Source organism: Manis javanica, chromosome 1 (assembly GCF_040802235.1).
Source record: "Manis javanica isolate MJ-LG chromosome 1, MJ_LKY, whole genome shotgun sequence".
NCBI lineage: Eukaryota > Metazoa > Chordata > Mammalia > Pholidota > Manidae > Manis > Manis javanica.
Genome location: NC_133156.1, coordinates 111906665 through 111920045, shown reverse-complemented (window position 1 = coordinate 111920045; position 13381 = coordinate 111906665). Strand labels below are relative to the sequence as shown.

Below are 13381 nucleotides of genomic sequence, written 5' to 3'. Positions count from 1 at the left end.
TTGAGGTTAGAATAGGGAAATGATAAAGAATCAGAATGAAGCACAGCTGATAAATGACATTCCTAATGTTAACCCCTAGACAAAGCTGACTTACCTTCCAGCACCAGCTCAGAACCTGACACTGAAAAAATAGAACAAAACGTGGTTTTGGTTTTTCTGTAGGCAGTCTCACTTTTAAGTAAAAATGAATAAAAGATTGGGCTATCCACACAGTTTCTCCCTCCAAGTGTACCGATCATTAAAGTATGAAAGAAGCATAGATACAGAAATAGACAAGTCGTGTTATAGCTAGTAAAGCTCCCTCCGCATGGAAGGAAACGTCATGAATGGGAAGTAAGCATTTTCCTCTAAAAACATACAAAGCTAAAGCCACATTTTTATCTCCTTTTGTTTCCTATTCTTTTTATACCCTCTCCCCCAGTCCAGGGGTAACCTTGACCTGAATTTTAAGATTCTTGTGTATAACAAGTAGACAGTTGCTAGAGTTGTGATAATAAGTACCCAAACATTTCCATTAAAGGAAAATATTGGTTGCCAGTTCTTGGAGATTTTGACTATAACATCTGTATTTATTTCAATTTCAAGATACTCTAGTAGACTAATGGAAAGAATGTAAAAGATGATACTACTAGATAGGAATAGAGTTTGTTTCCAAGGATGTTACTGCTCAACTAATGTTCTAAGTGCTAAAAGATTGTCATGATCTTAGCAACAACAATTATAGCTAAGAAAACAAAGTTTGGAGCTATCTCAAAACAGAAAAGAAAGCATCAAAAAGTTATCTCTTTCCCCTGAAAAGAAAACAAGCATTCCACTGACCCTTGTCTTCTGAAATATTTCAACATTCCAGGCTACTGAGACCTGTCTTCACATCTTATAAACAAGCCCCAATGTCCTTTAAAATACTTTGTGATTTATTTTCCAAATTTGTTTCAGATGAATAACAAATTATATTCATTTGGATCACATTATTTCTTCTTAATAGACTGGGTAAGTTTTAAATTGAGCAGAGGTACCATAAGGCTTTTGAATGAATAAAATGTTTGGTAGTGAATGATATAATGGAAAATTGCTATAATAAGTAGTTAGAAAGAGAGAAAAATTATACAGAATCATTTAGTTTAAGTGGTAGTGTATTATTAGGGGCAATACTAAATCATCAAGAAAAATTAGCCTGTTAAATTGTAGAGGAGAATCAATAATTCATCTCTTAGTGTTTAGAATTTGAAATTGCCAGCTAAAACTACTGAGATGAGGAATTATTTTCTTATAGATTTTGGTTTGGGTTAGGGTATACTATTGGACTTTTCATAGTACTTCATTTTGTTAGTTATTTTCATCAAGTCTCTAATCTATTAATGTTAATTTTTGACCACTTGTGTGTTAAACCAGTCAGTATTTAGATAACCATATTCCATCAAAAAAGGAGTGCTATAAATCTGTACACTTTGCCTCCTGCATCTGAACAGTATGGCAAAAAAATGAAAAATAAAAGTTGAAAGCAAATTAAATCAAATACTTATTGTGGTCCACAACAAAATAAAATACAGGTAGACTTTATTTTATGTCTTGATTGTGTTCTTAAAGACTTACATAAAAATCAAAACATTTTTTAACAGTCTAAACATATTTCCTCTTTGAAAGAATATTATAGCTAAATCAAAATGCCAGTAATTACTTGCCAATCTAAATAATTACAACCTAATTTAACTGACTTTTTCACATTAGAATTTCACTAAGTGAACACTGTTAGATTTTACAGGTGATGCCATTACTGCAGGACGAACGATCACATTGTAAAAAAACTTTAAACTTTTACTTCTTGAATTTCAATAATCTAAATAAAAGCTTTCAAATAATAGATATATTTGAAAACTTTATGATTATCCTTTTCCAATCGTTTCTATTTTCCTTTTTGTTAAACATAAGTGGGTTTTCACTTAAATAATGTTAGCTCCAAATTGGACATTCAAAAGAAAATGGCTTAGGTCTATTTGTACATTAGATAAATGGATAATCCTTTTCTTTTCATGTTTCTGAAATGTCATTGTTTCAATCTGAGAGTCAAATCTTACCCAGAGACCATATACATTCTTTCTATTGATGCCTTAGGAGAAATAACCTGAATAAAAAGTTGTACCTTTATTAATAGATTCTTTTCAATGAATTGTATTCATTTGCATGTAATTCCTTCTCAGTATGTATGAGCTAGTAACACACTGCCAGTCCTAAGGTTATTTTTGCTAGTATGCACAATAGGTAATTTCATGGGTCAGGAAAGCAAAGAGGTACTGTACACAGTAATATGAATGATTTTAAATTTCCTAATTTCCATTAGAGCTATTAAATATAAACAAACAAAATATAAAAATAAACAAACAGACAAAAAAGAAGTAGGAAAAATTCTCTGTCCCCAGTGAAGCAATGGAAGAATCTCAAGTAGTAGCCATTTTCTCATACCCTTGGACATGTTATACGGCCTTCAAAATCCAACCCCAAGCCATCCAGAAAAAGCATCTTATTAAATGGCATAGGAAAATAAATAATGGACTCTCTTAGTGCCTAGAATTGGAAATTGCCAGTTAAAGCTACTAGGTAAGTTGAAAATCATTTATTTTACAGTGCATACTACCTCTTTGCCTTCCTGGCCCTCAAAAGTCCCTTTTGTACATACTAACAAAAATAACCTTAAAACTGGAAATGTCTTACTATCTCACTAAGAAGAAATTATATGTGAATTAATAAAATTAGTTGAAAAGTTTTCATTAACAAAACAACTTTCATTCAGATTCTTATACATCCAAAGACTTCGTATCTCATATTTCTGGGTAAATACTTGAATAGGATGCAGCCCTGCTCTGTTTTGAAGGGTAATACTCCTTCCCGTGCAGCACTGCATGCTGTGTAGTCACAGAAATCACTGAGTTCAGCTCTCAGGATGCCAGGGCAGCTGGAGAATGTGTGTGTGCTCATGTTGCTTGCACAAACACACAAGTCATGTTTCCCACAGTGGGGCCCTGGGACCCCTGAGGTTCTGCAGCTTTTTTATCCTGTAAAACACAAAGCCAGAAGATGATGCTGACTGGGTGTAGGCGTTGGCTTCTGAGACTGTTTAAGAATTTCTGGAGAAGGGACAGTCTGAGAAGAACTGGCAGAGCAGGCAATTATTTGTGGTGGGAGGATATGGGAAAAGAGCAGATGTCTGTAGATACTACAAGGGAAAATAAACACGGTAGAAGAACAAACTTATGTAAAAAATTTAAAAGGGGGATTTTTAACAAAGGATGTTTGGGAAATATTCTGGGCAGCACTTATGAAAGGGTACAAGTTCTTACAGCCAGAATGACCTTTTACTATAAATCGTCATTTCTCTGTTTATTCAGCCCTGTTCTATTTAACAAACTTGTATTAAACACCTACTATGTGCCAAGAATTAGACTTCTTTGCCTCCTTCCCACCAGCCACGTACAGATTCACCCATATACACACTCTCACTTTGAAGTTCAAATACCGTTTGTATTAACTGGACATTAGCACTAAAATTCAAAGCAATTTGCTCGTTACAGCAAGCTCAAGTTATAAAGCAGCTTCCCAGGATAAAACTTGGAAAATGTTTGAACACCGGGGTGTTTATTTGGATTGGCTTTTCTGGACTTGCTGTTGGAGGTAGATACCTTGCTGACATATTACATCATTTCTGATGAAAGAACTTTGAATGGTGAGATTGACTGAGCCACATTTTCTTCTTACATAACTATATAAGGACATTCCAATTGTTTGAAGGAGACAATGAGTTGCACATGATCTTTTTTCCAGAAAACACAGATTCCTGTATTTGAGATTATGATGTCATTTCCAGACACTGTGTTGATTTTATACTCTTTGCTTAAGGCCCTAATATTGCCTGTCTTGTTCTATTTTTATATCCTGTTTCTTTACCACTGGAATTCTTGGGCTCCTCCTTCTCAAGATTGCAGTGCTGAAAGAATAATCATCTCAAGTTTCAGATCAACTAGAATGATACTGTACTATAACATTTTTAGACAAATTGAGTTACACTATTGATCATATTTTATCTTTTAAGGCAACCATGTGCACCAAAATTGGAATCCATCTGACTTAACCTAGCAAGAGTAATTAAACTAATTAATATTTCTGATTCATAGAGCTGATATTATAAAGATGTTTTATTATATATTATGAGTGAGGAAAAGGGCTTCCAACTTTCACCAACTCTTATCATCAAAATGTTTTCCTTTCAACTCCCTGGAGTGTCTCACAGTTGAATATATTTTATTTGAATTTAAGGAAAAAAAGGAAATCTGAAGTTATATAAAATACCTAATATATATATTACATCATCACATCAGTTATAGCGAGCATATATGACTATAGGAGTTTATATCCTTTCAAGCAGGAGTGGAAGAAATCTCCCCACCAGTAGGCTTTGGTACAATAAGAGGTAAGAGGTGCTGGGACATACCGGTGCTCAGGTTTGGGGAGCACGGGGCTCTGCAACTCCAGCACAGAGGCTGCACTGCCTACGTGTGCTCTCTGTTTCTTAGGCAGTTCAAGACCATGATTCAACTAGTATAGTGTGAATATGCTAGAAGACTCACTTCAGGCTCATCACAATTGACTTGGGATCATTGAAGTAGGTTCTAAGCTAGTAGATTGTCACTGGAGTGAGAGAAGCCTTGACTTGCTCTCAGCTCAGAAGCTGGGTGGTATTGTAAATATGCACCATTTTTAAGGAACTAAGATGAGAATCCAACTGCAAGGGCAGGAATCACCTGCGCTCCTCCTCCTTGGCCAGCCTTCCACTTGGAAGTCCTCACCCCCTCATCTCAGATTTTCTTCACACATGTCATTGCAGCTGGGTTTAGAAACAGGAAATTTGCTATGGAAATGAGTCAATGAACTTACTGTCCTGTTCCACTGATATAACACATCTGTCTCACTGTTAAAGACACAAATGGTCATCATCATCAGAGGGAAATCCTTTTCCAAAAGAAAACTCAACTGCCAGATGGTAAACTGACCCTTTGGATTCTATTTATGAAAGCATTTATTGAGCATTCTCGATTGCTACATGCACAATTTGTATTTCTCACAGCAACCAATACTTTACCATTTGTAAGCTCCATTTTTTTAAATTGAGGTACATACAATAAAATGCACAATCGTAGTGTACAGCTTGATGAATTTTGATATGTATATACATTCATGTAACCATCACTCAGATAAAGATACCAAACATTCTCACTATTTTTTTAAATCATTTTAAGTATGATAAACTGAGACTCATAGAGGTCAAATCACTTGCCATGTCTTTTCCGAGCAAAGCTGCAGGATCTTGAAAACAGGAGCACCATCTTTTCATTAATCTATCTTCAGGACCTAGCAAATATCCAACCCAAAGCAAAGACTTGATTAATATTTGTGGAGTATTTATTCAACTATGAATAACTGAATAAATAATATCAGTGAAAGGGGTAGGTTTAAGCCTAGGTTCATATGTCTCTACACCGTCTTTCTATCCTACCAAGGAATTTGCCCTAAAAACCATTAATTAATACACTAACACAATTATTATTTCCTAGCTTAATATTGTGTCATTTCAAACTTCATATTAAAAATAGTAAATATAATGTTAATTTCATGATTTCTCTTATTATTTCTACACTGGATAAATATAGGAAGTTGTTAAAAAGAAAGCAAAGCATTTTAATATGCATCCCTAGTCACCATGTATTTAGTATTGTGCTTGGAATTTAAAACAATCAAAATTCCATTGGCTTTTAAATACTCCAATCTGGTTTTTCTAGATCAGAATTTCTGGACCACCCTGTGAAAGACAGACTTTCTTCATTAAGAAGCAAAAAATCAAATAAGCTGCAGTGACTTTTCTCATAACTCAAGAGGATGTGTGGAGGAGGGAGGTCTTCCTTTCACTAGCAAGTCAGTGCCCTCTAGAGATTTGGCCCCTTCATTCAGGTTTTCCTGCTGGTCCTATCCTCAAATACTCCAAAGCCATAAGATGATTAAGAGCTCTAACAGGCCATTTGAGGGTTCTGTTGACCTGTGTTATTACTTTCATTTTTATTAATCTGACCAACTCAATCGCACTGTAGACACAGAATGTCTATACTTTAACCTCAGAAGACCATCATCAAATTCTTGTCTTTTCCATTAACACAGCCCAACCTTGGACAAATCACTTAACCCCTCTGAGCTCTAGTTTCCTAAGACAAAAAGAGTAAGGAATGCTGTCCTGCCTAACCACCGCAGTTTATTGTCTAGTTCAATGTCATTATTTATATGAAAATGTTTGTGAGCAGCAAAATGTTTATAAGCAGAAAAAAAAACCTGTAAAACTGTAGGTTATTTCTCCTTCTCTTTCTCTTTCTCTTTCTCTCATTTAGTTGTCTTATACATCAACTTCCACCCGGGATAAAGAAATTGCACAAAATGGTCTCTTTTACAAAAGATACCCTTCATACCAGTAATCTCATCTTCCTCTTCAATTTTTAGTTCTTGCATATATAACACATAAGACCATATTGGAAGGGGAGGAAGCCTTTCTATTTCTTTTCTACCTACACATGTTTTAATCATAGTCCCTCACAATGTTTTGTCTAGGGCTCTATAGCCATGACTTCTCTCCTTGCTCCAAACTTACCCCTCATCTCAGCATCCTCCCAGCCTCTGTAGAACAGCCAGCTCCTGAAATTTGCTTCTCAGGAGATGGAATTAGATGGATTAATAGTAGCCTCTCTTCTAAACCCATCTGCATGTCACTAGCCCTTCTACTAGCTCTTCCCCATGTTAGAGCTAAGATATAAGGACTGAGTCAATCTGAATGGTTTGGGAATCTTGGGGAAATGTGGGCAGATTTCTCTGCCATCCTGAGCCTCCTCCTCCTCAGCTTAGTGGGGACAATAATGGTATTTAATTGTAGGATTGTTGGTAAAGTATATGAGGAAGGAGCATGGTGATGGTAGAATAACAGAGTAGGCACACAATATTGTTTTTATTAAGGGGAAAAAATCTCTCTTTTGCTGGTACATGTGCAATCGGAAATTACTTTTTACATCTGACTATTTTCTGTGTTTTATTTCCTATCATTTTCACTCTATATGGTCTCTTAAACCACCTCAGTCTTTTTTTATTTTTGGCTTTGATTGAAAATAAATATGATTTCACTTTACTTCTAGTACATAAAGTTCCCAGACCACTTACTATAACAAAATGAACATTGAACTAAAAGCTATGAGAAGTTGCTTTTACTGTTTATATGCCCCTTAAAATCAAAAGAATGAGATGTAAACTATTTTTTTATGTCATCTGCTGTGCTTCAGGCTCTGTGGTGCCTTAGCAAACATGAAAGAGGCTGATTTACAATCACTTTGGGCAAATTGCCTGTGGAATCTGAGGACAGGAAATGACAAAAAGTGCAGCACACACTCCCGGACTTTCCACATGACATGTAGGATAAACAGGCCCACAAAGGAACCCAAAACTCGTGGTCTTCTGTTGAGGGGCACCATGAATGGCCTTTGGGAGTGTGTTTACTAATGATGAAGTGCTGAAAAAGTCTTCAGGAGGGGTGAAATTGACCCTGATGAAAGAAAACCCCTTGGTTTTTTGTCTAAGGAATGGTGAGTACTCTTTATTTGGGTAAATTATACTACCTGCACACACATTATGAAAGAGCAGTACCATATCACCAACATATGTCTCTCAAACCTTAACAGGTTTGGACCTCCTGGGAAATCTTGTAAGTGCATAGAAACTGGTTCAGGAAATCTGGGTGTGGCCTGAGACTCTAGATCCCTTACAGACTCCCAGGTGATCAGATGCTGCTGGTCTTCAGGCCACAGTTGATTTTCAGTCATCTTCTTTAACTAAATCGTTTGTGGTCATGTTCCAGTCCTTATCTACAGGACTGTAGGTTACAACTCAGGTGATTTTAGTCCCCGGGGAATTCGGCAGTGTCTGGAGACATTTTTGATCTTAGTGGTGCCACTGGCATCATGTGCATGGGGGCTAGCGATGATATTAAATGCCCTGCAGTACACAGGACAGTGCCTCAAAACAAAGAATCTCCTGTTCTTCAAATGTCAATAGCACCAAAGTTGAGAAATTTCTGTAAAAGTACTATTTTCTGTATCTCACATATCAAAAATAATATGTTGAAAGTGTCCAAAAAATAAAAAGGGTAGGAGCATGTACTTTTTAGTTTGGAGTAGATAGTGAACAGTGTTTAAAACTGTCTTCAAATATATGAAAGACTATTAGGCAGAAGTTGGTAACCAGCTGTTCTCCATCACTTTTAGAGAATGAACAGGAAACCTACATAAATGGACCTGTGCTACCCATCCATTCGTGTTCTGCATCTATGCCAGCCAGACAAAATCTCTGTACATGATCTTGCAACTATATTGGTCCCACTCTCTGTCTTATTACTTGCAGACACCCTCCCAAATCCTTGGGACACATTTCTCTCTTTTCTGCCAAGTTGTATCTCTCCCTCCTCTTAAAAATCTAACTTGAACATTTCCATCTCTAAAAGTTTTCCTTAGCTAAGATGAAACAGTTGCCAGTTCACCTCTGACTGCAGCTGTCACACTTCCTCCTTCAACATGTTATCTTTCATTCTACAAATACGTTATAGATGATCTGAGTACGAGGAGCTGTGCTAGATTTTGAGAAGGGATAAGAAAGATGAGAAAGAGAGTCACTGTTTTTAAGTTTTCCAATATAAGGGGAAAAGTCTCACACAGATAACTACAATGTAGATAGTATTTAATAATTATTTCTATAAGAAACTTTTTTAAAATAAAAGGGGAAGGTTTAGTAGTTAAAAGATTATTTCCAGATGGGGAGATAATGGAAATTTTTATAAATAGGTATATTTTTTTTCTTAAAAAGATATACATAAGCCTCTTTTTAACAAAACAAATTTTTCTCTAAGTTAGGTACAATCCTGAGCAAAAAAAAGCATTTACTACTGTTAATAAAATTTGAAGTTTATGAATTACAGAATAGGAAAATTATAATGAATTGCAGTCTGGATTTAGACTATATTCATGGGAGAGTTTAAAATGAGTAAGGAAAGAGATTTTTTTAGGATATGTGTAACTATGTCATGGTTTTAACAAAGGAGTAAATTAAGTCACCTTTGTATCTTGTTGCTCTGTGATTTTATTGAAAAGTAATCTTCAGGAAGAATTCTTAGTTACATCTAGAAATGGAATACTTTGGAACATCACAGTATGCTTTAAAAACCAGTACCAAACATGGAATTTAGCACCATCCATTGAGAGAATTTGGCACCATCCAGAACGCTTTTAGAAGAGTCTCACTTATAAAGAGTTTCCATTTCCTAAACTACAAGAAAACTGAAAAGAATTACCCTTATTGAATATCTAGTATGTGCCAGACATTGAATGAACTCTTTAGATATATATTATCTGATTTAATCTCGACAGCAAACTGTAAGGTTATCATCACCAACAACACTGTTGGAAGACTTTAGTCTCTTAGTAGAAGCTTCCGCCCAGCACTTGATTCAGAGAGGGAAGCAGGGCAAATCTCAGGCCTGCGTAGGAAGCCATCTCTGGATGGAGACAACCTGCATTTTGGAAGCAGCAAGGAGAAAGCTTCCTCTCCCGAAGCTATAAATGATGCTACTAGCATCCTCTGTAGCTAAAACATGGAAATGAAGCTGTTTACATTAGCAACCACAGTCTGCTGTAGTACTCACTACCGGAAAACTATCTGCAACTACATTAGGAAGATATGAGCATGAGTTTCTGCCAGCTCTTTCCCACGCATTCTGAAATCTCAAGCTCCAGGAATGGTACAGATACTGAATTAGTACGGGATTCTGTTTGAATATTAGTATTTATATTCTATAAAGTCATTATGTTGATTTTTAATCAGTAATCTAATTAATATTATAGAACATTCTTATAGTGCTCATTCTTTGAGCATCATTGCCTTTTTTAATAAGAACACAGCTTATTCATTGGTGCTTCCCATAATTCCATAACTCTGTGTGACTGGACTTTGTTTTCCCTCTTAAAGTTGTTCTAGGTTTCTGCGTATCATTCAATGTTGATGTGAAAAATTCAATGACTTTCAGCGGCCCAGTGGAGGACATGTTTGGATATACTGTTCAACAGTATGAAAATGAAGAAGGAAAATGGTAAGCCAGTGAGCTTTGCTGTTGTCGTTGTTTAGTTTTTTACAAGGTAATGGAAAACATTACTCAGCTACATTTAGTTTTATGACTGAGAGTTTAACAGAATGAATCATTTTGGTAGAAAATGCAGTATGATCATTTGGTAATGGAAACTGAAAAAATAAAGAAAAAATCTTTGGCAATACTAAAGGAAGTGGTTAGTGATTTCTGTTGAAGTTTAGGTTGACCTCAAGGGAAGTCCTTACCCAAAATAGTCATTGTTCTGTATGTATGTATGTTATTCCGGCAAAAGTACTTTAATTGTTCTCATTTTACAGTAGCTGAAATTGAACAGAAGGGAATGGGAGACACATGAGATGCTGTCTTGTAAGGGTTAATATCATTTCTGTAAGACAATATTAGGCTTATATTTTTGGTGCTTTACTGACCTACCGAGTTTGGTCCATTAATTATAATGGGCCTTATCGAATTTCCTTTATACAATTTTAAATCCTTTAATAATGGTTTAGTTCACTTTAAGTGTGATTTTAAAAGCATATTTATCTTGTTGAAAATTGCACAAAATAAATGTTAAAGCTCCTTTGCTTTATATTTAGCATAATTTTCAACATGAGTCTTTTTTTAAAATTTGGGCTTTGTAGAAAAAAAGGAACAGGGGTTAAACTCTGCTTTGGTTTAATAACTTAATCTAAGCAAGCCCATTTTTTCAAGTAGCTAAAATAACAAACAAGAAGAGATTTATCTCTATTAAGAATAGCGATATAATGAGAGAGTGACCTATCACTCCACCATATTTCACAAGTGGAAAGGCATGGCCTTTTTATGTTTTACTTTATCTTTTAGACTTAGTGAAGTTGATAGTAATCTCCTAAAAACTATCAAGAATAAATACTTAAGTTATCACACTTTCTAAGTACAAATGTTACATCCTAGGCATAAACTGGAATATGCTCCACTCTTCTGCTCTCCTTACAAATATCTCAGATGAGAAATCTAGTATTAGAGTATGATTTTTTATACTCTCTGTCCTTCCATCTTATACTCTCACTCCCCACCAACATTTAAGGTTAAATTCCCCTATGCACCAATTTTGTTCTTTGAGGCATTATGCCTGCAATTCAGGGAATTTATCTCTGGGAGAAGAATGGTGAGTAGACCATTTGTCTTTGTGCATTAACTATAATAAACTGAAACTCAGTATGTATTTTTCTTAAAAATCTTAACTTTTCCATAAAATACATTTAAAAAGTTAATTTTCACTAATAGTCACATAAATTTTAAAGAGAATCATAATAGCAAGCCTTAAAGTCTTAAATGACCTACTTAAAAATGAACTTTTTAAAAGATAGATATTGTTAACATGTTTTATGAAAATCTGGTTTTTATTTTCTGCCATGAGGAAAATCTATAAGCTCCCTCTTCCATCCAGTCCTGTCTCCCTGATTTTAGAGCAGTCTGATGTCAGAAGTCCACAGATATCTGAACAAATCTCCATAGAGTAAGAAGGGACTCATATTTCCTCTCAAGAACCTTAGTGCACCCATTTGATCTCTTCATTGTCTTTCTGTCCCTTTTTATGAGTCCATACTATTGTGAGATTCCCTTAATCTAAATTCACCAATCCCTTTTTGCAAGGCACCAGAGGCAAAGAAATGGGAAACTGAGAAATCAGGCCTGAGTGGGGCTTTGGTGTCATGATGACTGTCCTTCCCAAAGCCACCATCTTTGAAGAAGGTCAATGTGTAGATGACCAAAGGAAGATATCCAGGCCAACATTTGGAAAGAAACAAGAGTGCACAGAGGGATAGGAAATAGAAGGTTGAAGAAAAGATGTTGATAATGAATGGTCTGTCGGAATGAGCTCTTCTGAATTGAATTTTAGGCAGAGCATTCAGAATTCTATATGTGTGTGTGAGGTAATAATGTTAACAATAAAATGTTAACCTTTTTTACATTACAGACCAAGCCTTATATATCTTGCTTCACCCATGAAATGTAGTCTAGTTGTCTCTGTACAAATGTTTGTTGGTTGGTTTTTATTTCAACTAGAGTATAAATATGGACCAATCAAGCAAGAGTGTTTATCTTCTAATACATCCCTGGCATTATGCTAAATTCTATGGGAGACATAAGCTTAACCTTAAATGTTGGTGGGGAGTGAGAGTATAAGATAAATATGAAAGCTTATAATCAGTAGAGGACACATTCGAAATGATTACAAGTAAAGGATAGTACTAATCAGTATAATATAGACTATAAATCAATGATAGCTCAAAAAAGGGGGAGTAGTTCTTGATTCTAGAGCTGAGTCTTTTAATAAATGAAGAAGAAATGACACTCCAAACTGAGAAGGCAAAGACTTAAAAGGGAGCACATTAGTGAGCAAACAGGTCTGACTTTGGTTTGGGAGAAAGGGGAGGATAATGGCAGACTTTAAAAGCTGGATAAGGGAGCTTAGACCTAAGTAGAGGGTATTGAGATTCATTGTAGGTCATTTCATGAAACTTAGTTTAGGAAATTAGATAGAGATTTGATTGGAGAAAGGAGTACCTACAACTAGGAAATGTATACGCAAGTAAAATCGTTAATCTGTTGCTTAAGAAATGAGGCATGAGGCTAGTTTATAAGCGGGGTGGGGGGTGGGAGGAACTAGAATGAAAGAAAAGGGTATCCAAGATTAATTTAAATGAATCAGTAAGATTTAGTGAACACTTGAAAATAGTAAATGAAGGTGTAGGAGGAGTCAAACATATTTCTAATTTTCTACATGGGACCATTGGGAAATGGGTAGTTACTCAGAGACAATTATACAGGAAAATCAGTTTTATCAGGAAGTTGATGGTATGGTTTTAAACAGCTTGAGTAATGTCTAAGCAGTTGAAAACCTCAACAAGGAATACAGATAAGAGGGAAAAGTTAATACTTAGGGCTATTGTTTAGAGAGCAAGGACTGGTTTGGGTACCTGCCCTTGCAAGCATGCACATTTCCCAGCATCTAGCACGGGGCCTTAAACATAATATGAACTCAATAATTATTTGTTGGATGAACAACTCACTGTAGTTTAACTCCCTGTTGTCACTGATGAAAGAACAGACACATTAAAAAAAAAGTTATGAATGACTCTCTTAGGACTATCACCAAAAAAACAAAATGAAAAATAACATGTCTCG

At 35.5% G+C, this 13381-nt stretch overlaps 1 protein-coding gene across 2 annotated transcripts in view; it reads left to right on the top strand.

Annotated features, from left to right (window-relative positions):
• The window catches only part of ITGA1 (integrin subunit alpha 1), a 154799-nt gene that overhangs the window by 42041 nt on the left and 99377 nt on the right, over nt 1–13381 (top strand). The window contains exons 1-2 of one of the 2 annotated variants that reach the window (XM_037022046.2): nt 7352–7661; nt 10093–10213. In XM_037022046.2, coding sequence (XP_036877941.2) covers nt 7553–7661; nt 10093–10213 — 230 coding nt within the window. In that variant the 5' untranslated portion in view covers nt 7352–7552. Of the gene's footprint in view, nt 1–7351; nt 7662–10092; nt 10214–13381 lie in introns of those variants that run through there. The other variant, XM_017666357.3, reaches the window with a different exon arrangement.